The 25,070-nt window shown below is 47.5% G+C and overlaps 1 protein-coding gene across 1 annotated transcript in view; it reads right to left on the reverse strand.

Moving 5' to 3' along the window:
• Positions 1 to 25,070, reverse strand: part of COL6A3 (collagen type VI alpha 3 chain) — a 93,123-nt gene that overhangs the window by 36,433 nt on the left and 31,620 nt on the right. Inside the window, exons 6-21 of the mRNA XM_068965725.1 lie at positions 24,466 to 25,065; positions 22,570 to 23,142; positions 19,885 to 20,493; positions 16,764 to 17,369; positions 13,908 to 14,522; positions 11,046 to 11,645; positions 10,075 to 10,412; positions 8,967 to 9,045; positions 7,387 to 7,532; positions 5,980 to 6,072; positions 2,868 to 2,921; positions 1,790 to 1,861; positions 1,004 to 1,030; positions 869 to 913; positions 695 to 748; positions 184 to 246 (exon numbers count right to left, since the gene is read on the reverse strand). Of these exons, the coding sequence (XP_068821826.1) occupies positions 184 to 246; positions 695 to 748; positions 869 to 913; positions 1,004 to 1,030; positions 1,790 to 1,861; positions 2,868 to 2,921; positions 5,980 to 6,072; positions 7,387 to 7,532; positions 8,967 to 9,045; positions 10,075 to 10,412; positions 11,046 to 11,645; positions 13,908 to 14,522; positions 16,764 to 17,369; positions 19,885 to 20,493; positions 22,570 to 23,142; positions 24,466 to 25,065 (4,574 nt within the window). The remainder of the gene's footprint in view (positions 1 to 183; positions 247 to 694; positions 749 to 868; positions 914 to 1,003; positions 1,031 to 1,789; positions 1,862 to 2,867; positions 2,922 to 5,979; positions 6,073 to 7,386; positions 7,533 to 8,966; positions 9,046 to 10,074; positions 10,413 to 11,045; positions 11,646 to 13,907; positions 14,523 to 16,763; positions 17,370 to 19,884; positions 20,494 to 22,569; positions 23,143 to 24,465; positions 25,066 to 25,070) is intronic.

The following is a 25,070-nucleotide window of genomic DNA, read 5'->3' on the forward strand; positions in this document are numbered from 1 at the left end:
GTTAGACAGCAAAGACATCTCTAGCCTCCCCAAAATTCTAAGAAAAGGACAAACCACATATTTCACTAGCATGCTTTAAAGCAATTTCAATGGTGAAATCCTTCCTTTCAATCCACCTCTCCCCACACCCCTGTTCCCCAGGCTCAAGTCTCGTATTAGTGACGAAGAGTCAGCTCCTCTTACCGGGTCGCCTCTGATCCCGACATCACCTCTCTCCCCTTTGTCGCCTTTGGGTCCTTTGTCGCCCTAAATAAAAACCACAAGCAGAGCCTGAGAATTAGTCTCACATTTTCATCTCGCCCTCAAAATTGCATTCGTCCCATCACAAATCTTAAACTGAACAGTGTTCCAGCAGTTACCATTTACTCATTTGCCACAAAGGTAAAACTATCTCCAAGCATTTCAGGTAATCCCCAAGTACTTATGGAGACCTGCACTGTATCGGGCACTGGGGATTTATTTCAACAAAACACACTCGGGTCTTGCCCCATGGGACATACTCTCCAAACAAGAAAAGACAACGTAAATCTGTCATGACTGACAGGGGAGCTAGGAGATGCCAAGAACGCACCCCAAGAGGAGGTCAGGGAAGGCTGCCCAGAGGAAGCGGTCTTATATACAAGTAAAAGTAATCATCGTTGAGTGAAGCATTCGTCGCTTCTCCAGGACAGCCACACTATGGACGTATGCTTACCCTCCTTCCTAGACTCCCTTTCTCTCCGGAAGTGCCGGGCAGCCCTTTGTCGCCCTGCCAAAGGCAACAATAAAGCGTCAGTCCTGGCGCAATGTCTGCCGGAGACTGACGGACCAGTCACCAGCATCTTCAGGCCCAAGCGCAGTGTGCACTCAAGAGTGGAAACTCACTTACATCTTCACCATTAAGACCGTCCAGTCCAATTTCTCCTAATTCACCCTGTCAGGGGACAAGATGCATGAGTGAGTGCAAAATCTGGCAGAATACTGGGAAAGTTTTAAACATACAAAGAAAACCAGGCTGAAGTACCTTCTCTCCTGGGAATCCACGGGAGCCCTGGAAGGGAAGGGAAGAAGGAATGTGACCTCCTTCCTGGAGGCTGGAGAGGGTAAGCCAGAGTAGGCTACGGGCTGACCCCTCCCCATCCCCAACACGAAGGGCGGGGTCGAAAAATTCAGTTTTAGAGATTCACTTGTTGGGATAGCTTTCTCTCCATCAAAAAGGGATCATAGGCTAACCTGCCTGGACCTGAGCACATGGGTGTTGTCGGCCCCCCTGGGGTTGAGGGGCTGCAGGCCAGGGGCAGGAGCTCCAAGGAGGCCCCTTTGCAGGACTGCAGTGTGGGGGCTGGTCCCTTGACATGGGCTCCCAAGCTCCAGCAGATGCAGAAGAGTCCTCCCCCCTCGATCCGAGTGTTTCACACGCAGAAACTTCCAGCACGGGAGTCCTCTCCCAATCTCCGCCCCCCACTTCCCTCACTCCCCCCAGGTCCATGGCTCTAAAGACTATGGGCACCGGTCCTCTCTCGGCCCAGCCCAGGTTCTCTCTGTCCTGTCAGTACCTGCTGGTCACTTCACATTGCCATAGGCAACTTGTCTCTCCAACCTCAGGTTCCCTTCCCAACATGGCCTGTGCTCCTGAACCCGCCAGGCCTGGGGCCACCTCCATGCGAGGCAGCCGGCTGCCCAGCACTGAGCGGAGAAGCCGGGAGGGCATCCCCCTCCCCCAGGAGGTGCTGGGAGGAGCTGCCTCCTTCTGCACACGTGCGGGGCTGCAGGGGTCCCCTCCCCACACTGAGGGGCACCCACACTCCACCTTGACTCCTCTCTGCCCGGGGCAGCCCTGGAAACCTTGAGTGCCGTTCACGCCAGGAGGACCGCGCTCACCCTGTGGGGAGACACAAAGGGGTTCTGCAGGTTGGACCTTCTTGTCGAGTGTGTCCACCGAGCGGGCTTCGTTGAGGAGGGCTTGCATTAGGCGGGGCTGATGGGTGATGTGCCAGGCGGGCCTCCGGGCTCCCTGCACTGGGCCTGGAACCTGCAGATCCCTGCCCCGGAGGGAGACGGGCTGGGGCGGTCAGCAGCACAGGGTGCCTCCTGGTGGGCAGAGGACGAGCAGGCCCTGGGGGACTGCGTCTGGTGAGGACTGGGCCCCTGGAGGACCCTCAGGCTGGCTGCTCCTCAGTGTGGTCCCTGGTTTCAGTTCTCCAATGAGGTCCAGGCCCAGCGCTGACACCCAGCTCTGCTGATGGGACCTTTGTGGCTTCCAGTACTTCCAGACCTTTGTCCTTCCTGGGAGGACCTTCCAGTCCTCCCACTGGGGCTCTCTGTCCCCACCAGGAGCTCTCTATCCCCACCAGGAGCTCTCTATCCCCATCCCAAGGCTGGGCCTTGTCGGTTCTCAAAAACCTCTCAAGTCACCTCTGGGTCAGGTTCTGCTTCCCAAAGGCCCTGCTGCAGATTCCACCCACCCCCACTGGACGCCTTGGCTCCTGATAACCCAACCGCCCTCAGGGAGGCTCCTCTCAAAGGGTGTCACCCCTAAAATCCTGCCGAGGTTTCCCCTGCACCCCAATCCAGCCCGCTCGCCTCTCGCCTGGGTATCTGAATTTGGCAGATACTGGGTTTGGTATCCCCGGTGACCCTCTGTCTCCAAAGCCACTCTGTTCCCCTTCTGAGATGGAATAAGTGAAGACCTGCACTTCATACCCACATGCTTCAGGCCAGTTCCTGTAGCACAGAGCTCTGAGTTGAGTTGTTAAGACAGATAGGAATTCATGGTTTTCCCAAGGGGAAAGATTGGAAATGAAACAGATGAACTCCACAATTTGGTCCCAACATGTAAGGAACAAGGAGGGAATAAAGACTTAGGGAATAAAGCAACGTTGACTTACAGGTCCACCTTCATCACCAGGATAACCTCGGTAGCCATCTTCTCCAGGAATGCCCTAGAACAAAGTCATCAGTTGCTTGGTTAAGAGCTGTGGTTTTCTTTGTTTCCTATTTAAGCATCTCCCTGATCCTCCTTCACGCAGCAGAGCCGTGTATTAGGTATCCCTTGAAGGTGACAGCTTTCCACACATTATTTCAGTGCAATTATTCTATCAGGATCTTTAAGGCTCTTGATCTACCAAGAAATACTGTGTGTTTCCTGTAACTTAGAAGCAAATGCAATGGTGAATGGAATTGTTTCCTTAATTTCTTTTTCTACTTTCTCATTATTAGTGTATAGGAATGCAAGGGATTTCTGTGTGTTGATTTTATATCCTGCAACTTTACTATATTCATTGATTAGCTCTAGTAATTTTCTGGTGGAGTCTTTAGGGTTTTCTATGTAGAGGATCATGTCATCTGCAAACAGTGAGAGTTTTACTGCTTTTTTTCCAATTTGGATTCCTTTTATTTCTTTTTCTGCTCTGATTGCTGTGGCCAAAACTTCCAGAACTATGTTGAATAGTAGCGGTGAAAGTGGGCACCCTTGTCTTGTTCCTGACTTTAGGGGGAAATGCTTTCAATTTTTCACCATTGAGGATAATGTTTGCTGTGTGTTTGTCATATATAGCTTTAACTATGTTGAGGTATGTTCCTTCTATTCCTGCTTTCTGGAGAGTTTTTATCATAAATGGATGTTGAATTTTGTCAAAGGCCTTCTCTGCATCTATTGAGATAATCATATGGCTTTTATTTTTCAATTTGTTAATGTGGTGAATTACACTGGTTGATTTGCGGATATTGAAGAATCCTTGCATCCCTGGGATAAAGCCCACTTGGTCATGGTGTATGATCTTTTTAATGTGTTGTTGGATTCTGATTGCCATTGCAACGAGAAGAATAAAATACTTAGGAATATATCTACCTAAAGAAACTAAAGACCTATATATAGAAAACTATAAAACACTGATGAAAGAAATCAAAGAGGACACTAATATGTGGAGAAATATACCATGTTCATGGATTGGAAGAATCAATATAGTGAAAATGAGTATACTACCCAAAGCAATTTACAAATTCAATGCAATCCCTATCAAGCTACCAGCCATATTTTTCACAGAACTAGAACAAATCATTTCAAGATTTGTATGGAAATACAAAAAACCTCGAATAGCCAAAGCAATCTTGAGAAAGAAGAATGGAACTTGAGGAATCAATTTGCCTGACTTCAGGCTCTACTACAAAGCCACAGTCATCAAGACAGTATGGTACTGGCACAAAGACAGAAATATAGATCAATGGAACAAAATAGAAAGCCCAGAGATAAATCCACACACATATGGACACCTTATCTTTGACAAAGGAGGCAAGAATATACAATGGAGTAAAGACAATCTCTTTAACAAGTGGTGCTGGGAAAACTGGTCAACCACTTGTAAAAGAATGAAACTAGATCACTTTCTAACACCGCACAAGAAAATAAACTCAAAATGGATTAAAGATCTAAATGTAAGACCAGAAACTATAAAACTCCTAGAGGAGAACATAGGCAAAACACTTTCCGACATAAATCACCGCAGGATCCTCTATGACCCACCTCCCAGAATTCTGGAAATAAAAGCAAAAATAAACAAATGGGATCTAATTAAAATTAAAAGCTTCTGTGCAACAAAGGAAAATATAAGTAAGGTGAAAAGACAGCCTTCTGAATGGGAGAAAATAATAGCAAATGAAACAACTGATAAACAACTAATCTCAAAAATATACAAGCAACTTATGCAACTCAATTCCAGAAAAATAAACAACCCAATCAAAAAATGGGCCAAAGAACTAAATAGACATTTCTCCAAAGAAGACATACGGATGGCTAACAAACACATGAAAAGATGCTCAACATCACTCATTATTAGAGAAATGCAAATCAAAACCACAATGAGGTACCACTTCACACCAGTCAGAATGTCTGCGATCCAAAAATCTGCAAGCAATAAATGCTGGAGAGGGTGTGGAGAAAAAGGAACCCTCCTACACTGTTGGTGGGAATGCAAACTAGTACAACCACTATGGAAAACAGTGTGGAGATTCCTTTAAAAATTGCAAATAGAACTGCCAAATGACCCAGCAATCCCACTGCTGGGCATACACACTGAGGAAACCAGAATTGAAAGAAACACATGTACCCCAATGTGCATCGCAGCACTGTTTATAATAGCCAGGACATGGAAACAACCTAGATGTCCCTCAGCAGATGAATGGATAAGAAAGCTGTGGTACATATACACAATGGAGTATTACTCAGCCATTAAAAAGAATACATTTGAATCAATTCTGTTGAGATGGATGAAACTGGAGCCGATTATACAGAGTGAAGTAAGCCAGAAAGAAAAACATCAATACAGTATACTAACACATATATATGGAATTTAGAAAGATGGCAATGATGACCCTGTATGCAAGACAGCAAAAAAGACACAGATGTGTATAGCGGACTTTTGGACTCAGAGGGAGAGGGAGAGGGTGGGATGATTTGGGAGAATGGCATTGAAACATGTATACTATCATGTAAGAATCGAATCACCAGTCTATGTCCGATGCAGGATACAGCATGCTTGGGGCTGGTGCATGGGGAGGACCCAGAGGGATGTTGCGGGGAGGGAGGTGGGAGGGGGGTTTATGTTTGGGATCGCATGTACACCTGTGGTGGATTCATGTCAGTGTATGGCAAAACCAATACAGTATTGTAAAGTAAAATAAAGTAAAAATAAAAATTAAAAAAAAAAAAGAAGCAAATGCAAAGAATCGTTGCTAACCGTCGTAGTGAGGCTGCCAGTCAATGATGCCACTGCTCTCAACATGGTTTTATAAGTTAAAGAAACAATGCAGAACTGAACCCAATGGAAAGGAGGCAGGAGCAGACACGGGGAAGGGTCTGCCCCTCAGACCCCTGTCCTACAGCACAGCTATTCCTGCTCCTCCCTCTCCATCTCCCCACCGTGAAAGAGGAGAAATCTCTCAGCCAGCGCAGCGCCAGCTCTGAAGCTAGTCTCAGCTGGAAAAGAGGGTAAAGCCACCTACCTTTGGCCCGATGCTGCCTATGGGCCCTCGGTCTCCTCTTTGTCCAGAGCATTTGCAGGGAATCCCACAGCAGGCTTTCTCAGCGATGTTGTCCTACCGAGACAAAAGGCAAAGTTCACCCCTCAGTAAATGCCTAGGAAAAAAGCATAAGTCTGAGGAATGTGGCATTCATAGCAAGAAACTGCATACTCCCCGTGACATTTCCTTGAAGGCTTAGCCATCAGCAGGCTATGGGATGTCACAAACAGAGTCTGAAGAGCTGCCAAAGATAATACATCCTATGCATAAAATATTCACCTAAGGCTGGGCCTTACTTCTAAAGTTTCCAGCATAGATATTCAAGCTTCAGTTGCTAAGTATAACATAGATATCTTTAAGTTGCAAAAAGCAAAGCCTAACAAACCCTTGCAGATGGCCAGGATGGAAGGGGGTTTTAGAGCAGACCATATGTCTTTCCCTGAGCCCTGGGCAGAGTCACAGAACAGGATACCTTCCTAGAGAGAAGGCCTGGGAGTGGCCATGGGGTGGGGTCCCTGCCTGAGCCACGAGCACCCCACCTCTGGTCACCAAGGCCTCCAACATCCATCAGATACCCTGGACATGACCTCCCAGCCCAGCCCCTGGCCTCATGTGGGAAAGGGCACACCCAAGATACATTCCCACCTGCTGAACTCATGAGGGTCAATGCATTTGCTTGCAGTGAATTTCCTAGAATTTTCACGCTCTCCCAAGTCCCAAATTTGTCTACTAACCTCCTTCCACTCAAAAAAAAAAAAAAAAAAAATCCTAACCCCAGTCCTAGGAAGAAGGCAGGAGGGAAAGAATGGGCAGAGTCATTGAATTCTGCAGTTCACTGCTGCCTCCACCAAATAGTCTCTGAGTTGAATGCTCAGGCCCACATCCCAAAGTCCCCAGGCTCACCTCTAACCCACCAGCTGAGAAGCTGAACTCAGGGGGATTAGGAAGCCTCATGGTCTGTCCTCATTTGCAGCAAAGGAAACTAGAAGAGAAGGCAATAGAAGCCCCTTTCCACCTAGAGATGATCTTTCTTTTCCTGCCTACTCTTGTTTTTCCTGTTTCTGGCTTGGAGAGGGTTGATCTCAATGCTATGACTTCTCAGCCATCTTATAAAGGGAAAAACGTCTCATTAACAGAGTAGAGGCCACTCTGAGGCAACAGCCGCCAGGACCCCGTTTCCCAGGTGGCTGTCTTTCCAGTCCTCAGAGATCTCCCTTCCCAGGACTCGTGTGATGGCAACAAAGCAGGTCCCTAGTGAATCAGAGGAGTTAAGCTGCCCACCCAGGAGTCTCTCCTCCATTTGCCTGGTGATGACGGACTGTATTATCCTGAGATGCCCCAACTTGCGGCATCTAGACCAACATGTATACAGATACATAAAACACTCACAAGCTGCTCGGCTAGTTCGTAATCTAGGTCCAGCAAGTTCAGCCTCAGGGGACGGTTGTACATGAATCCTCGCCCGAACTCCAGCTGCATGAGCTGCTCCAAGTTGGCGACGCGTTCGAGGCCCACCAAGATCAGAGCTCGGACACCTGCAGGGACAGGTCCACTTAAGACTGCTCACATGGGCATTCAAGAAACATAGCGCTTTCCTCCCACCTCTATTTTTTAAAGAAAACTTCAGTATAAAAATTTGGCTTTATAGTGAGGTGGATGAACCTAGAGCCTGTTACACAGAGGAAAGTAAGTCACAAAGAGTAAAACAGATATCATATATTAACACACATATATGGAATCTAGAAAAATGGCCCTGGTGAACCTATTTGCAGAGAAGGAATGGAGACATACAGACATAGAGAGTGGACTTACAAACACAGCCAGGGAAGGAGAGGGTGTGGCAAATTGAGAAAGTGGCACTGAGACATGCACACTCTCACGTGTGAAATAGATGTTAATAGCTAGTGGGAAGCTGCTGTATAACACAGGAAGCCCCGCCTGGAGCTCTGTGATGACCTAAAGTGGTGGATGGGAAGGGAAAGGGAGGTTCAAGAGGGAGGGAATATATATATAACTATGACTGATCTCGTGGTGTTGTACAGCAGAAACCTATACAACACTGTAAAACAATTATCCTCCAGTTAAAAATAATAACACAAATAAATAAAAGTTGACCTTTAACTGAAACACATGTAATCACACTATTAGCTATTCTGCAGAGTTGCAATGCTAGAACTCTGAACTCCTCTGAGCAATTGTTCCCAAGATGTCAAAAAAGTACACTGATGGATGCAACTACAGGAAATGACACTGTCATTTATGACATACTTAAATTCTCAAGTTCTGGTCCTACCTAACACAGATGTGCTGTGAGAAGAACTGAAATCCCACCCCTCCAAAATCAGATGACAGGAGCTTCTTCTCCATTGCTCTGGAGAAGCAAGCTAATAAACTGAACATTCCTAAGCTAAGTCATGCTTCCACAAATTCTTCTTAAACCTCTGATGTTAGTACTTACTTTTTCTATCGTCAGTGCTATCAAATTCCAAAGCAAATGATCAAATAGTACATCTGGTAACAGGTATCACTGCAAACCAGTCACAGTAAATTTGGGAAATATGCTTTCATTATTCTATGTTAACTTTGTTTAACATTATACTATTTTTGAGCTGTGATAACTGCAAACCAAAAACACAGTAATTCCTAATTTATATGATAAATATATAAATGAATCAAATGTACAAATGAATCAAAACTTAATGTTATTTTTCAAAAACATCAAGCTTTCTAGACACTGTACCACATGAATGGGCCTAGGACACCATGGAGTCTGTGTCAGGACTTGGTCTTTGTAAGTGAGGGGTACTTGCTGGTTCATCCCATGCCCTCAGGCAGGAGAAAGAGGACCAAGATGCTGGACAGAGGTGCCCGCAGGACAAGGCGCTGCCCCAGAGGGTCTGTTAGCGAACTTGCTTCCCTCCAGCCCAGCAGTGCACCTGCCCCCCATTTAGAAACTCCCCAGAACCCACCGTCTTGTCGGAGTTCCTCTGATGCTCTTTGTACATCAGCCAGATCCCCATCCACTCCATCCGTAAAATGAATGACCACCTGAAGATAAAAGATGTGTGAAAACCCAGCTGAGATTAAAAATAAACATCACAGACCTTTGCAAGGAACATTACCCAGTTCAAATCCTTCACCTCATGGTGGAGGAAACAGGGGGCCAAGGTTGAAAACCAATCACCCCCTATTCATAGTTCCCTGATACTAGATGGGGTATAAAATAAATGGGTATGTTGCAGGGCTTGATATGTTAAAAAGCACAAGCAACAATGGAAATAAGAATTTTGTCTCTTTCTCTTATTCAGGGGATGTAGTGTCACACGTGCATGTGGGGGAGGGGTGTGCGTGTTGGGGAGGGATGTGCGTGTGTGTCATGGGCTAGACTGTGTCCCTCTGAAATTGACAGTTTGACGTCCTAAGCCTCAGTGCTTCAGAGTGTGACTGTATTTGGCAACGGGGCTTTTAAAGAGGCAATGAAGTCAATGAGGTCATCAGAGTGGGCTCCCATCCAACATGGCTGGTGTCCAAGATGAGGCGATGGGACACAGACACAGAGAGGGAAAACCACTCGGAGACAGAAGAGACAATGCCGTCTCCAAGCCCAGCTGAGAGACCTCCCAAAAAACCTCCAGCCTCCCGGGCTGCAAGAGAACAAATTACTGTTGCTTAAGCCACCCCGCCTGCGGAGCTCTGCTATGGCGGCCCTGGAGAACTGATGTGTGTGTGTGCAAACATAGAAGGAAAGAGAAAATTATATACAAATAGAGAACATAATGTATTTAAAGGGCAGGACTATGGTTAAACATGCATTAGTCACAAATTCAACTCATTCAAGCGTAACTACTGATTTTCAAGTTTTGTTTTTTAAGAGCTTTAGTAAAACAAAGATATTTCATTTCAGCTCAGTTGATGACAAAGGACTCTTATACACAGGCACCACCAACCCCACCAAACATGAAGAACATCCACAGAAGAACAGTTTGGGGATGGGGCTTTTGGGGCGTCAGGGTATGACCCTTGCCCAGTAAAACCCAGAGGTGACACAGGAAGCAGAAACACAGTGGCCGCCCTGACCTTCACGTTGTCCGACGAGGCCTGCTGGAACTTGTTCTGGTAGAGCTTCAGTGTATCCGCAGTGAGGACGTAGGGGTGCTGGGCACGCATGTTCTGGAACTTCTCAAACAGCTCTGGCTGGTACTCAGCAAAGTCGAAGGCCTCAACAGGACCCGAGGGTGTGAGGGCCACCACGGACACCCGCACCGTGGGCAGCTGGCTGCCGCTGCAGCTGATTTTCTGCATCTGACTGATTCTCCTCAGGATGGCGTCCATCTTGGACTCGAGGCCCTTCTGAGCCACAAAGACATTCTGATCTCTTGAACCATCGAAGCCCAGAATCACATCCAAGTTACAGGCTATAAAGGGAGAAGCAGGCCATGAGCTCAAAGTCAAGCTGCTGAGACACTCTCAACGTACAGGCACAGCTGGGGACGTGGACCGGGAATACGCTCACTCAAGGGCAAGATGAGATCATCTGTGTACGAGCTCTGAGAAGCAACTGAATCGCCTCTCTCACCGGGAAAATGCAAACTGACTCTTAGGAACCAAAACTGTTGCATTTTAGTATGTTGGCTTTGGGGACTTAATCAGCTCTAGCACGGAATACAGCCAGTGTCTAGATGCATCCCAAGTGTCTGTTTTAGATTAAACACACTTGAGAATTCACTCTGGTCTCAAATAATCTAAGGAACCTACAAATTGAAATAGACATCAGTCAGTCTGAATTATTTAGGTGAATTATTTAGGGGATTCGACAGGAGGGGTAAATCTGGCAAGAGCAAGAAAAGACAGACGTCCACTCCTATCCAGGAAACACATCCTATCACAGAGGCAGGTGACAACCAGGACCCAACCACGTGGATGTAAGTCGGTCCCAGAAGCAGCAGGTGCTGCAGGAGACCCAAGGCCAGCTCTGGGCACCTGGGCAACCAGATAACTTGCCAGCATTGAAAAGACAGGATTGAATATATGCACCTAAAGGACATTACCTTTGGAAACGTCAGTCATGCCTGGACATAAGGTCTCATGCATCGCATCGTGCAGAGTTTCCAAAACCTGTTCGCTCAGTTCTGACAGCTCCTGGACGTTCCCCACCCGGAAGGCCGTGGCGCTGTTGGACGCTATCTTCCCAACCTCCTCCGAGTCGATGTTCCTTACACCCACTGCGAACACCTTGACGCCTCTCTGCGTGAGCGCCATACTCGCCTCCTGAGCGTCCTCCACCGACTTGCCCCCCGTGATCACAAAGGCGATCTGCGGGACCCTCTGGTCCAGGCGGCTGCCTGCCTCGGGCACGAAGTGGTTCAGCCGCAAGTGCTCCAGGCCCACCTTGGTGTTTGCGTGCCTCCCCCCTTTGTAGACCACCTTGTTTATGGCATCAATAATCTGCTGCTTGGTGGGGAAGTCCTTCAGGAAGAACTCGTCGGTGGGGTCAGAGTTGTACTGGACTAGCCCCACCTGGATGGAGTCACCCCCTTCATAAACTGTGTCCACAATTTCTGACACAAAACGGAGCACTTCCTGGAAACTGTCTCTCCGGAAATTGATGGAACCATCCAGCAGGAACACGATATCAGCTTTCTTCTTCTCTAAAGATGATGACGATGAGAAAAGGGGAAATTCAGTTTCCATACCCAGAACAAAATCACCAAGCAGAAAGTGATTAAAATAAGGCCTTCCTGTCATTCATTCACAGTGAACACCTTGGCTCTAGTCCACGACTCTATAGTTACCAGATTCACAGCCCTCAAACCATCATGCCCAAAACTGGAAGATAAATGATAAATCATCTAAATGAAAGGAAAGGAGATGTGGGAACTCAGCAGATCCCCAGTTATCCCATGCAAAATGGGGTTTTGCCATGGATTCATCAGTCCATGGTGTCAAGTGTTTTAGGAAATGCCACTGAACTCTTTCTTCCTGGTCAAAAGCAAATGATAGTGTCTGGCAGAAGGGGGGATGTGTCCTAGAGGCAAGGCAAGGGAAGGCTGGAGAAAGACTAGAAAACAGGAAGCAGACTGCATGCACCTTTGGAGGACTGCTGGACAGCATGCCAGAAGCTTTGTTGGAGAGAATTTCCCAATTCTAACCAAGGAGTTGAGAATAGAGTTGAGAGAAGGGAGATCCAGGGCAGTGTGGGATGTTCCACCACCAGCACAGAAAGAGGACATGAAAGAGCTAAGTGGTATGCCATGCCTCATGGAAAAGCAACCCTAATCGTTTGCTCCAGATGTCTGCATGGCCATCACCTGTGGAGCAGCTGAGAAAGACATGGGTTGGTGGAGGAACTCAACTTGCTCTTGGCAGCACCCAAGGTCAGATCCAGGAGCATGAGGTCAAAGCTATAGGTGGACAGCTCTCAGTTCCCCCAGGGAGGTGCATTCAGTCCAAGGAAGGAGGGTTGCCTCTGTACCACCTAGGACAGAGGCTGCCTTTCAGTCATGTTTGGAGGGGCATGGACTGAACAACTTCAACGGTGCCATTTTATTCTGAGAGCCAATGAGTCTGTGGCTAACCCTCGATGCACTATTACAGAACATCTCAATAGGGCTGCAGTTAGTCTCATGGAAACTCATGGAAGAAGCAAGGACCTTTTGCTTTCTGAAATGGTTCCTTCCATTCCTCCTACAATTTCAACTGAGTTATTCTTCTTGTATTTAATTTCTGGGGACTTCCCAGGTGGCTCAGTGATAAAGAATAAACTTGCCAATGCAGGAGACTTGGGTTCAATCCCTGAGTGGGGATCCCCAGAAGAAGGAAATGGCAACATACTCCAGTACTCTTGCCTGGGAAATCCCATGGACAGAGGACCCTGGCGGGCTACAGTCCATGGGGGTCACAAAGACTCAAGCATCACTTAGCAATTAAAAAAACATTTAATTTGTAACAGTATCACAGCCACAAATCTGAGAGAAGAAAACCATTAAAATGAATGTTGACTGCTTTTTTTCAATTAAAAAATAGTTGGTGTTCCCTCAGAATGGCCATCATCAAAAAATCTACAAAGAATAAATGCTAGAGAGAGTGTGGAGAAAAAGGAACCCTCTTGCATGGTTGGTGGGAATGTAAATTAATGCACCCACTATGGAGAAGAGTATGGAGATTCCTTACAAAACTAGGGATAAAACTACCATACGACCCAGTAATCCCACTACTGGGCATATACCCTGAGAAAACCATAATTGAAAAGGACATACGCAACCCCAATGTTCATCACAGCACTATTTACAATAGCTAGGACATGGAAGCAACCCAGATGTTCATTGACAGATGAATGGATAAAGAAGCTGTGGTATGTATATACAATGGAATATTATGCAGCCATAAAAAGGAACACATTTGAGCCAGTTCTAATGAGATGGATGAACCTACAGTCTATTATACACAGTGAAGCAAGCCAGAAAGTAAAAAAAAATAAATATCATATACTAATGCATATACGTGGAATCTAGAAAGGTGGTACTGATGAACCTATTTGCAGGGCAGCGATGGAGACACAGACATAGAGAACAGATGGACACGGGGCAGAGCAGGGGAAGAAGAGGATGGGACAAATGGAGAGAGTTGCATGGAAACATGTACATTACCATATGTAAAATGCATGGCCGATGGGAATTTGCTGTATGATGCAGGGAGCTCAAACTGGAGCTCTGTGACACCCCAGAGGGGTGGGACGGGGTAGGAGGTGGGAGGGAGGTTCAAGAAGGAGGGACCGTACGTATACCCATGGCTGATTCATGTTGATGTATGGCAAAAACCAACACAAAATTGTGAAGCAATTATCCTTCAACTAAAACTAAATAAAAATAAAATAATAACCACTTTGTAGTCCCAGGGCCCCCAGCACATACCTGGCCTTGAGGGAGAGGGTGTGTCCACTCCCGAAGGTGCAGGGGTGGCCCTGGAGGACCCAAAGGAATTCATGACCCTTTCTTCTATGTTGGGGAGGTCTCTGAACTCCCGCACCGTGAAGACCAGCCTGGGGTCGCTGGTGATGGTCTGCAGCTCTGTTCTGTCAATGTTTCGGTCTCCAACCCCTAAGCTCGCAATTCCTGCAGATTTTATCACCTGGGAATACCTGGAAATATCATCCTGGGATCTTCCACCCAGAAATAGAACCAGGTGTTGGGGCACCCCATCTTCTATCCGGCTCCCGGCAGACTTGACAAAGTAATTCCTTGCCACGAATTCCAGAGCTTTGCCAGTGTTGAGAGGAGACCCCCCTTTGAACCTCAGGCGACGTATGGCGTCCAGCACGCTGGCCTGGGATTTGTAGGTCTTTAGTTGAAATTCTGGGAAGACATCGTTGCTGAACTGCAGGACCCCAATTCTCACTTTGTTGGGACCAACGTTGAGTCTCTGCACGATCCTGATAACAAAGTCCCGGATGTGTGCGATGCCATCCGGCTTCACGCCATCAGAGCTGTCGATGAGGAAGACAATGTCCGCAGCATCGGCCTCCACAGCTGCGGGTGAGGAGGAAAAGGAAAACTCAGCACAGGACTGGCGTGCATCTGGTTTCGTTTCTGAACTTAAACTCCATGACACCATCACGCTAATTAATGCGAAAACTACCAGCCAATGTGCATAGGCTTGCCTCCCACGTTTTCTAATCAGTCATTACAAATCGGGCCTTTTGCATCAAAACAATTTCTGCTCCTTGAAGTATTGTTAGTTCTCCAAAACTTCCCCTTTCTGAGTTTAATGGTGGCTTTGCAGTCTGGGTTACAACTTCTTTCAAAAGCAACAGCACTTAGAAACAAATCCTGGATGACCATAATCTATGAATCATGACTGTTACTACCAGCAGAGACTGAGATCACACAGACCAGCATCTCTTATTATTACACAAGAAAAGAGAGACCCCTCTTACTATGACACAAGAAAAGAGAGGCATCTCTTATTATGACACAAGAAAAGAGAGACAGCTCTTATTATGACGCAAGAGAGACAGCTCCTATTATTACCCAAGAAAAGAGAGACAGCTCTTATTATGCAAGAAAAGACAGACAGCTCTTATTATTATGCAAGAAAAGAGAGACAGCTCTTATTATTACACAAGAAAAGAGAGACAGCTCTTATGACGCAAGAAAAGACAGACATCTCTTATTATGACGCAAGAAAAGAGAGGCAGCTCTTATTATTACCCAAGAAAAGAGAGACAGCTCTTATGATGCAAGAAAAGAGAGACAGCTCTTATTATGATGCAAGAAAAGAGAGACAGCTCTTATTATGACACAAGAAAAGAAAGACATCTCTTATTGTGACACAAGAAAAGAGAGACAGCTCTTATTATTTCCCAAAAAAAAGAGAGACAGCTCTTATTATGATGCAAGAGAGACAGCTCTTATTATGACGCAAGAGAGATAGCTCCTATTATCACCCAAGAAAAGAGAGACAGCTCTTATTATTACGCAAGAAAAGAGAGACAGCTCTTATTATTATGCAAGAAAAGAGACAGCTCTTATTATTACGCAAGAAAAGAGAGACAGCTCTTATTATTATGCAAGAAAAGAGAGACAGCTCTTATTGTTACGCAAGAAAAGAGAGACAGCTCTTATTATTACACCTGAGGACAAAGGCCAACACTTAGCCAGTGACAGCCAGGAGAATCCCAACTCTCTCCCACGGTGTTTGATTCACAGTATTTCTTTTTCCTCACATATCTCTAGCATTTATACAAAATTTTCATTTTCACTATTATTTCCGTGTCTTCTTTACATGAATCAGTTTTTTCACTATACAATTAATCAAAAGTCCTAGGAAAGATAAGGGACCCTGGTGGCTCAGATAGTAAAGAAGACCCAAGGAGATCTAGGTTTGATCCCTGGGTTGGGAAGAACCCCTGAAGAAGGAAATGGCAACCCATTCTAGTATTCTTGCCTGGAGAATTCCATGGACAGAGGAGCCTGGTGGGCTACAGTCCATGGAGTCACATGACTCAGCCACTAAGACTTTCACTTTTCAGGAAAGATAAACCATACCTTCCTATTAATTAGATTTCTAGGTACTTCCTGGATGTCATTTATTAAATAGCTCACATCTTGCCTCTCAACGAATTCAACCTTTTGCCTCATAACACACTGGCCACTTCTAGTGGAAAAAATAGCACAGCAAAAGCTGAGCAGGTCGTGGAATGGAACCATTTTATGCTGAAAACAGAAAAGCTGGCCCAGCACACACAGCCAGGCCCTGGACTCTCCAGCGGAACACCAAAGATTTCACAGAACACCAACATCAGGGAAAGCCATGCTCTTTTTGTGTCTGAACACTGACAAAAAGAAGACAAAAGTAACCAAATACCCACCCCCATCTAGGATCACAGGTGTGACCACTGTTTCTTTACCAATTACAACTTTAGCCATGAGAGTTAGAAAAATACCCAGTCAAAGAACTACTCCCCCTTCTCAACAACATCCAATCCAGGGCAAAGTCCCACTTCCTCAAGCCTTCCACAAAACCGTCTTTGGCAAATTCAAATCCTGCCGTCAGCCCTTCCTGACGCCCTTCTTCCCTGCAACGAGCCACAGTCCCAACCGGTTCCATCACAGGTGTCTGTTATCTTAGCTTTACTTGTGAGCATCATGGCCTTTGAGCCCATTTATATATATATGTGTGTGTGTGTGTGTGTCTGTGTGTGTGTGTGTGTGTGTGTAATTTTTTTGAGAAGACACAACAGAAGAGCAAGAGCCAACACCCAGTCTCACCTGGAGGTGGGTAGCGTGTGCTGGCCAGGAGCTGCTGTATCTGTCCGGCAGTCAGGGTGGTGATGGGTGTCAGCAATTTCTGCTCCAGGCTGGGGAGCTCTCGGAAGGTGTTCACCGAGAACACGTACTCGGGGCTCAGCGAGATCTTCACCAGCTCTTCCTGGTCCACGTTCCGGGCAATCGTGATTGGCGCCACGCCAAACTGCTTGAGCTCTACGGCCGAGTCGTCCACCTCGTCATCCGACTTCCCGGAGGAAATGAGGACCAGGAACTGAGGGACACCCTCCTCAATCCGGCTCCCCAGGGGCCTCTTGAAGATGTTCCTTGCCACGTACTCCAGGGCACCCCCGACGTTGACCTGCCTCCCGCCTTTGGGCCGCAGCCGCCGCACCGCGTTCTGCACCTCGTCCTTGCTGGAGTGGACGTTCAGCAGGAACTCCACCCTGGGGTCATCGCTGAACTGGATGACCGCCACCCGGGTCGTGTCGAAGCCCACATCCAGGTAGTCAACCAGCCTCTCGATGAGCGTTCGGATGTACTGGAACTCGGGGCCAGCACTCTGGGACCCATCGATGAGAAAAACCACGTCCCTCTTGCCGCTGACCACTGTGAATCAAATGTTATCATAGGGCTTCAACTCCACTGGCACCAGAGCCTTTGTGATGATGAACCGCCTCCCAGTGTGACACAGAATTGACACCGGGCAGGCGAGGCGTCCTAATTCAGACTATTCAAGTTAAAGTACCAGCCCCGGGAGAGGATCCTGGGGAATCCAGTGCTGACACAGCAGAGAGAGGAAGAACCAGCAGAGGGTCAGGGAGAATGGCTGCAGGAGGAAGAGCCTAGACACGCAGGAGCCGAACCTAGACCGAGGGAGCATGGCGTTCCAGGAGGGAGGGGGTCGCAACTGACCCTCACCCGGGTCACCCCAGGTCACCCTGATGACACTCACGGGTCAAGCGGAACAGCGCCCAACAGTCACCACTAGGATTTGCCTGATGGAGGGACTTTGCCCAGCACACTTTCTGTGGAGCGGGGAGCGCTAACAACAGGTTAGGGTGAGTTCAGAGAGAACTGTAGGCAGTGAAGATGATGCTTATAGAGGAGACCGGGGTGGGATGATTTGAGAGGATAATGCTGAAACATGTATATTATCATATAGTGAGCTAGATCACCAGTCCAAGTTCGATGCATGAAACAGGGCACTTAAAGCCGGGGCACCGGGACAACCCAGAGGGATGGGATGGGGCGGGAGGGGCTTCAGGACAGGGGGCTCATGCACACCCGTGGCCGATTCGTGTCAGTGTATGGCAAAAACCACACAGTATTGTATAGTAATTAGCCCCCAATTAAAAGAAGTAAATTAATTTTTTAAAAAAAATTTTTCTAAAGGAGACTGGGACCCTCCTGGAAGAGTGAGCAGGGCATCCAGGGGGTTTTTACGAGAGAAGGAAAGGCACTGCGTACATATCATGAAAGGATCCATCCAGTGCATTGGAGAATCAGTGATGCAGGAGACAGGAGAGTTGCGGGAGGCACTCTTGAATAGGGAGGAGGCAGACTGTCAGGGGAAGCAGAGATGTTCTTCTTTGATTTTATTATACTTTCTCAGTGAAATGGAAATCAAGATCACCAGCTCAGAGTAAACTGAAGAAGGAGAGGTGTAGATGAAGCAGGATGAGGAAAAGGTAGAAAATAGTCATCCTGGAGAGGGGGCAAGCAGATGGACCAGGAGTCACACTGCTGTAGAAACATGTGCTTGTGTTTAAAGAAGCTGCCACACATGATGCCAGCATTTCCAAAGAGCCTTCCTGGGAGCGCCAGTGCCTCAAATGCACCATAAAAAAGGTGGTGGGTGGGGTGGGGGATAAAGTCAGAGTTTGGAGTTGACATATACGCACCGCTATATTTAAAAAGATAACCAACAAGGGCCTACTGTATAGTACACGGAACTCTACTCAGTAGGCTCTGATAACCTAATTGGGAAAAGGGATTTTTAAAAAGAACAGATATATGTATATGTATAACTGAATCACTCCACAGTACATCTGAAATGAACACAACATTGTAAATCAATGGTATTCCAATATAAAATAAAAAATAAAAGAGAGAGAGAGAGATTCCTGCAGCCAAGCAAGTCACACAAAACGCATCAACTAGGGAACAGCCAACAAAACCTTCACTGCATTTATCCCACAGTTACCCCCAATTTATTGGAGGTAGAACATTCCTGTAGAACATTCCAAGGAAGGCTTACAGGGAGTGCTCTGTTCTGCGTGGACAACACCGAAGGGACGCTGCCCCCCTCTCTCACCCGCCCTAATGGTTTCCTGTATCTACTTTTCTCTCAATTGCTTTCACGCTTCCCTCCCCACCCCGCCGACCCCAGCCTCCCCATCCCTGGATGCAGACGCTGTTCTGTAGCACGTGAACCACGCAGGGGTGACATTGTACATGCCTGTTCTCCACTGTGCCCTCCCCACCCGAGGGCCCAGGGAGAGGAGGTCCTCCGTGGGCATTCTTGGAGGGGTGGGCCTATCTGAGCCCCCTTTCTTCTGCATCAAGCCTGGGGAAGCAGAACAGGAAGAAGAATAAGCCGAGGTCAGGAGAGCCAGGAGGCCTTCCTGCCAGTTCAGACACTCCCTTCTCTGCGCCAAGCAAATTCAAACTCCATCTTCACACTTGGGCTGAGAATACCAACATTTCAGAAATGGTGCCCAAGGTTGACAGAGGCACCTGGGACGAACACCCTCCCTGACCATTGGAGGCTGCCAGCTGAACCCACAAGGGTAACGAGGGCCCGGCATCGAACGGGAGTTTTATCAACTAGATGGCCCTTCTCTTCAGTTATCAACACAGAAGCTTTCATGCAGAGTTAGGGGTCTGAACTGTAAACCAAGCCCACTTCTCTTTTGAGACTTAAATTTGGCTAAAAACACGACTCTCAGCCTCTCTCCAAGTCGTTTCTGGCCACCGAGGCCACGCGGCTCCTAATTCTTCATGTAACCCTAGTTTTAACTCCCCATGGCCGAGGAAACAAAACTGAGAAGCCTTTGTAACCCACAGTCCCAGTAGCCCCAGATATTTTAAGGAAGGAAGTGCCAGAGAATTGGCTCCTTACCCGGAGGCGTCACGGGGATGACAGATGCCTGCAGCCTGCTCAGCTCCTCGCGGCTGAGCTGGGTCACTCTCTCCGAGATGACCTGTTGGATGGTCCCCAGCTGCCGGAAGGTGGGGATGGCCACAGCAAAGTCCGGGATGAAGGAGATGGTCTGCATCTCAGTGATGTCAGCATTTCCAATGCCAATGCCAATGGGCACGGCCCCTCCCCTCCTCAGGACGACAGAGGGGCCTCTCACATCATCCCCAGACCTGTCGGCTGTGAGGACAATCAGGAGCTGGGGGACGCCTTCCGCTATGCGGCTCCCGGCGGAGCCCACCAGGATGTTCCTCAGGACGAACTCCAGGGCGGCCCCCGTGTTGGGGGCCGGCCCGCCCAGCAGGGCCAGCCCGCGGATGGCTCCAACCACGCTCTGCTGGTCCATGTAGGAATTCAGGTAGAACTCGGGCCTGGTCCGGTCGCTGTACTGCACCACGGCCACGCGCACCCGGTCTGGTCCCACGTCCAGGCTCTCCACCACTCTCTGGACGAACTCCTTCAGCAGCGGGAAGCCACTCCTGACCCCCTCGGAGCCGTCAATCAGGAACACCACATCCTTTTCAACTGAAACTGCAAGGAAGACCGCCTCTGTGACTCAAGGCAGGAAAGGGACAATTTCATACCAACCGTGGTACGCTGAGTAACAGCCCCCAAAGATATCCACTCTGAATCCCTGGCATTTGTACGGTAGGAAATGTTCAGGGGCGATTAAATTAAGGACCAGGGGCATGGGGATGTGTGCTGGATTATACGGGTGGACCCACTGTAACCAATCGCGTGTCCTCTAAAAGGCAGAGAAGAAGGCTAGAGTCAGAGAGAGATGGAAGGAAGGAAGCAGAGGTCAGAGACAAGAGAGGAGGCTACCCTGCTGGCTCTGCAGATGGAGGGGAAGAGGCCGTGGGTCACAGAATGCAGGTGGCTTCTAGACCCCAGAAGAAGAGTTATCAGCCAGGACCTCCAAAAGGAAGGGTGACATCTTGATTTTAGCCCAATAAAACGGGCTTTGGATTTCTGACCTCTAAAACTTAAGATAGTAAAATCATTCTGTTTCAAGCCATTGAATTTGTCATTTAAGTCAAATTTGGTGGCTTTAAATTCTAAAGGAAATCAACTCAATAAACATTGGAAGGACTGATGCTGAAGCTGAACCTTCAATACTCTGGCCAACTGATGTGAAGAGCCAACTCTTTAGAAAAGACCATGAAGCTGGGAAAGATTGAAAGCAGGAGGAGAAGGGGGTGACAGAGGATGAGATGGTTGGATGGCATCACCGACTCAATGAACATGAGTTTGAGTAAGCTCCAGGAGATGGTGAAGGACAGGGGAGCCTGGCATGCTGCCGTTCATGGAGTGACAAAGAGTCAGACATGACTGAGCAACTTAACAACAACAACAAAAATCACAATAATTTTTTAAAGCAGCCATAGGAAATTATTGATAGTTAAAATAACAAAAATTATTTTAGAATTTTTGTATGTTTGAACAGTATCGTTAACATTCAAAGCTGTACTCAAGAAGAAATGTTGAGGATGGGGAAGAGATATGGGTTGGTAGACCCTGCATAACCATCACACCTTATAGATGAGAGATTTCAAATGAGTTGCTGCAAGTCACAGCGGGTCAATGGAGGGAAATGTAACCCAGATGTCCAGTTAACCACCCAAAACCAACAGTAGATATGCCCAATCGTCACTGAAGAGAAGTTCTAGGTTCTGTATTTTCAATCAAAGGGATTATACGTGAAATTAATTACTCTTGTTCCTGCATTTTTATCACCCAGTGGAAAGTGGTTAAACATGAAGTCATGGTAACAAAGATTATTACTCAGAAACTTTAATATAGCATTTATAATGGGAATGTGCCTGTCTCAACTCATGCTTTGTATTTCTAATGAAAATAGAGAATGAATTATAACACAGTGACAGTCACTTAAAATAAGATATTTGGGAAATATGTGAAGAAGACTCTCTTAGTTCTAATGGAACCATGTTATGTGCCTTTTATTATGCACATAATAAAAGTATTGGTTTTAGAAAAATAATTATTTTTCATCATTGATATGTCTAAATCTTTATAATGCATCTTATGATGAAACAGTCTAATGTCCTGAAAAGTGATCACCCTGATTCTTCTGTTTTTCCCTAGAGAGAAGTCAGAGAGCCAACCTGGGAACAAAAAGTCATATTTCATTGCAAGGAAATCAAACCAGTCAATGCTAAAGGAAATCAACCCTGAATATCCATTGGAAGGACTGATGCTGAAGCTGAAGCTCCAATACTCTGGCCACCTGATGTGAAAAGATGACTCATTGGTAAAGACCCTGGTTCTGGGAAAGACTGAAGGCAGAAAGAGAAGGGAGTGAAAGAGGATGGGATGGTTGGATGGCTTCACTGACCCAATGGACATGAATCTGAGCAAATACCAGGAGATAGTGAAGGACAGAGAAGCCTGGCATGCTGCAGTCCCATGGGATCACAAAGAGTTGGGCATGACTTAGGGACTGAACAACGAACAACTGAAGAAATTACCTATCTTTCTTGGAAACCAAGGAGGGCTTCTACCTGAGGACCTGGAGCCAGCAGCCTAGAGGCAGCTCACACTGGGGAGAGCTGGACTGCAGAAGCAACCAGATGTCTTGTGCCTTACCTGGAGCCGGTGCCCCATTTTGCACTGATTTTAAGAGGTTCACGATCTGTGGCTGCAGGTCTCCAATCTTAGGAAGAGACTCCGCAGCCAGAATAAAGGCTGGGGATGGTACGATCAGCTCCAACTCAGCAGGGTCCGCGTTCTTCGCCTGGAGGATGAAGGGCACCACCCCGCTCTGCTTCAGGTTGAGTGCGGGCGTATCCACCCGGTCCGATGACTTTCCCGCCACCAGCAGCACCAGGAACTGAAGCACTCCATCCTCGATCCGGCTTCCAGCAGACTTCACAAAGATGTACCTCTGTGCGTAGTCCAGGGCGTAGCCCAGGTTGAGGGTTTTGCCCGTCTTGAGCTTCATCCTCTTCACGAGATTCAGGATCTCAGGCTTATTCTGGTGCTGGTCAAAACGGGACTCCACCTTGACGTCGTCACTGTACTGAGCCACCGCGATCCGGGTCCCGTCAGGTTTCACGTCCAGCTCGTCGATGACCTTGTAGAGAAAGTCGCGGGCGGCAGTGAACTGGCCCATGAGGTTGGCTGAGCCGTCGAAAAGGAACAGGATGTCTCGCTTGCTCTCTGCAACAAAAGTGGGTCGTGGGGCACAGTGAGGGACAAAAACACAATAGGCACCAAACCGACCTCAGCCCAGCACTGCCAGCTTTCGGTCATGGGGATTCAGGCAATTCACCTGAGGACCACTGTACCAGCAAGGGAGGAGAAAACCCACACCAGCTGCCATTCAAATGCCCCCTTTCAAAGCAGTGCATCTGTGCACAGGGCTAGGACAACTGGACCCATCTGCCCAATCTAGTGCCCTGCTTCCTCAAGGCTGCAAGCCAAAGAAAAGCCTAGGGGGGGGTCTGTTCTAGCATCAGGTGCCAATCATTCTAGGAGAACAGATGGTGTTTCCAAATTGTTATCAACTTCTGAAAACATGGTATTTATCCTCCTTGTGCTTAAAAATTGATCTGTCTTTAGTGACAAAGGCTGCTATGGGTTATCCACCCAAGTGTAATTGACACATAATCAGGTGTCATCAATGCTCTATTTGGATTCTCTTTCCATTAAATTTGAGGTTATGGGTTAGAATCCAAGATAGTGTCTATCACCACTCTGTGGGTAAGGATCTCTGTCAGTGACTTCCAGTCTGCTGTGGTCAGACTACAGAAAACACAGCAGCAGCCAATTGGAGGCTACAATGTGTCACATGCATGTTATTTTCTGTTCAAACCACTCTTAGAACTATTTTGATTAGGCTTCAGTGGGCTCCATCTAGCTACCCATCTGCGTGATGTCAGCAACTGGTGGAAGTAAGGGTCTGTAATTCATCATCTTATTAATTTGCCACCATAGTCATCATCACCTAGACTGCCTTTGGAAACCACTTTACCATCACAAAAAGATACAGCCTTTGTTAGGCTTATGACAAATATTTTTCTAGATACAGCAGATTTGGAACATAAAAACATCCTATCAAGAAAATCAATTTCACTTTTAGATGTTCCCAATGTATACTCATGTATGAAAGGGGATCCAGCTTTCTGTCTCTCTGTTTTTCTCCCATTTCCATCCAGATTTGCACGCCAGAATCTTCAGAGACATTGGGACAAAAATAAATAAATAAATGAGTAAAAGCTTCTGAATCCAGGGTGGGATAACCTGGGTAGAACATAAGCTGGATTTCCTAGACTTTCAAGGACAAACACCCTTTAGACAGAGGACCTAAGCTTGCTGGTACAGTGTCTTGAGCCTCCCTTCAAAAATCCATGAACCAAAGGGACCCCATCATCTTTGCACAGCTCGTCGCCAGCCTCTGGAGTTCAGCCCAGGCCACCTGCCCACCAAAGAGGTGTCTGGGGGGGAGGGGAGAGGGAGCCCCGAGCAGTCACAGAGCTTTACCTGGCTGGGCGAGAGGCACCTCCTCCACACCTCCGCTAACATAAGTGGTTAGGGGCTGAATCAGCTGTTGAGGCAAAGCTGGCAAGGAGCTGAAATCATCCATGAGATACACCAGGCCCGGGTTAAAAGCAATCTGCTCAAGCTCCGCCCTATCGGCCTGGCTAGTGCCCACACAAAAGGTCAGGATGCCTGCGCGCGCCAGGGCATTGGCGGCTTGCAAATAGGAGTCCTCAGACTGCCCGGCCGTGAGCAGGAGTAGCAGCTGCGGCACGTGGTCCTGGATCCTGCTGCCGCCAGCTTCGGTGAAGTGGTTGGCATGCACATAGCTCAGGGCCGCGCCCGTGTTCAGGACCGACCCCCCCTGGAGCTGCATCTGCCTCAGGTGAGCTAGCAACTCTGACTTGGTCGGGTAGGTGTTTAGGGAGAACTCCGTCACCGGAGTGTCACTAAATTGCACTAGACCGACCCGAATGTGGTCGCTTCCAACATCAAGGCTGTTAACTAGGTTCATGACAAAGTCCCGCACATAAGGGAAATTGGTCTTTCCGACGTTGGACGATCCATCCAAAAGAAAGATGATATCCCTTTTGTTTACGTGAACTGCA

This window comes from Capricornis sumatraensis, chromosome 2 (genome assembly GCF_032405125.1).
Source record: "Capricornis sumatraensis isolate serow.1 chromosome 2, serow.2, whole genome shotgun sequence".
Lineage (NCBI taxonomy): Eukaryota > Metazoa > Chordata > Mammalia > Artiodactyla > Bovidae > Capricornis > Capricornis sumatraensis.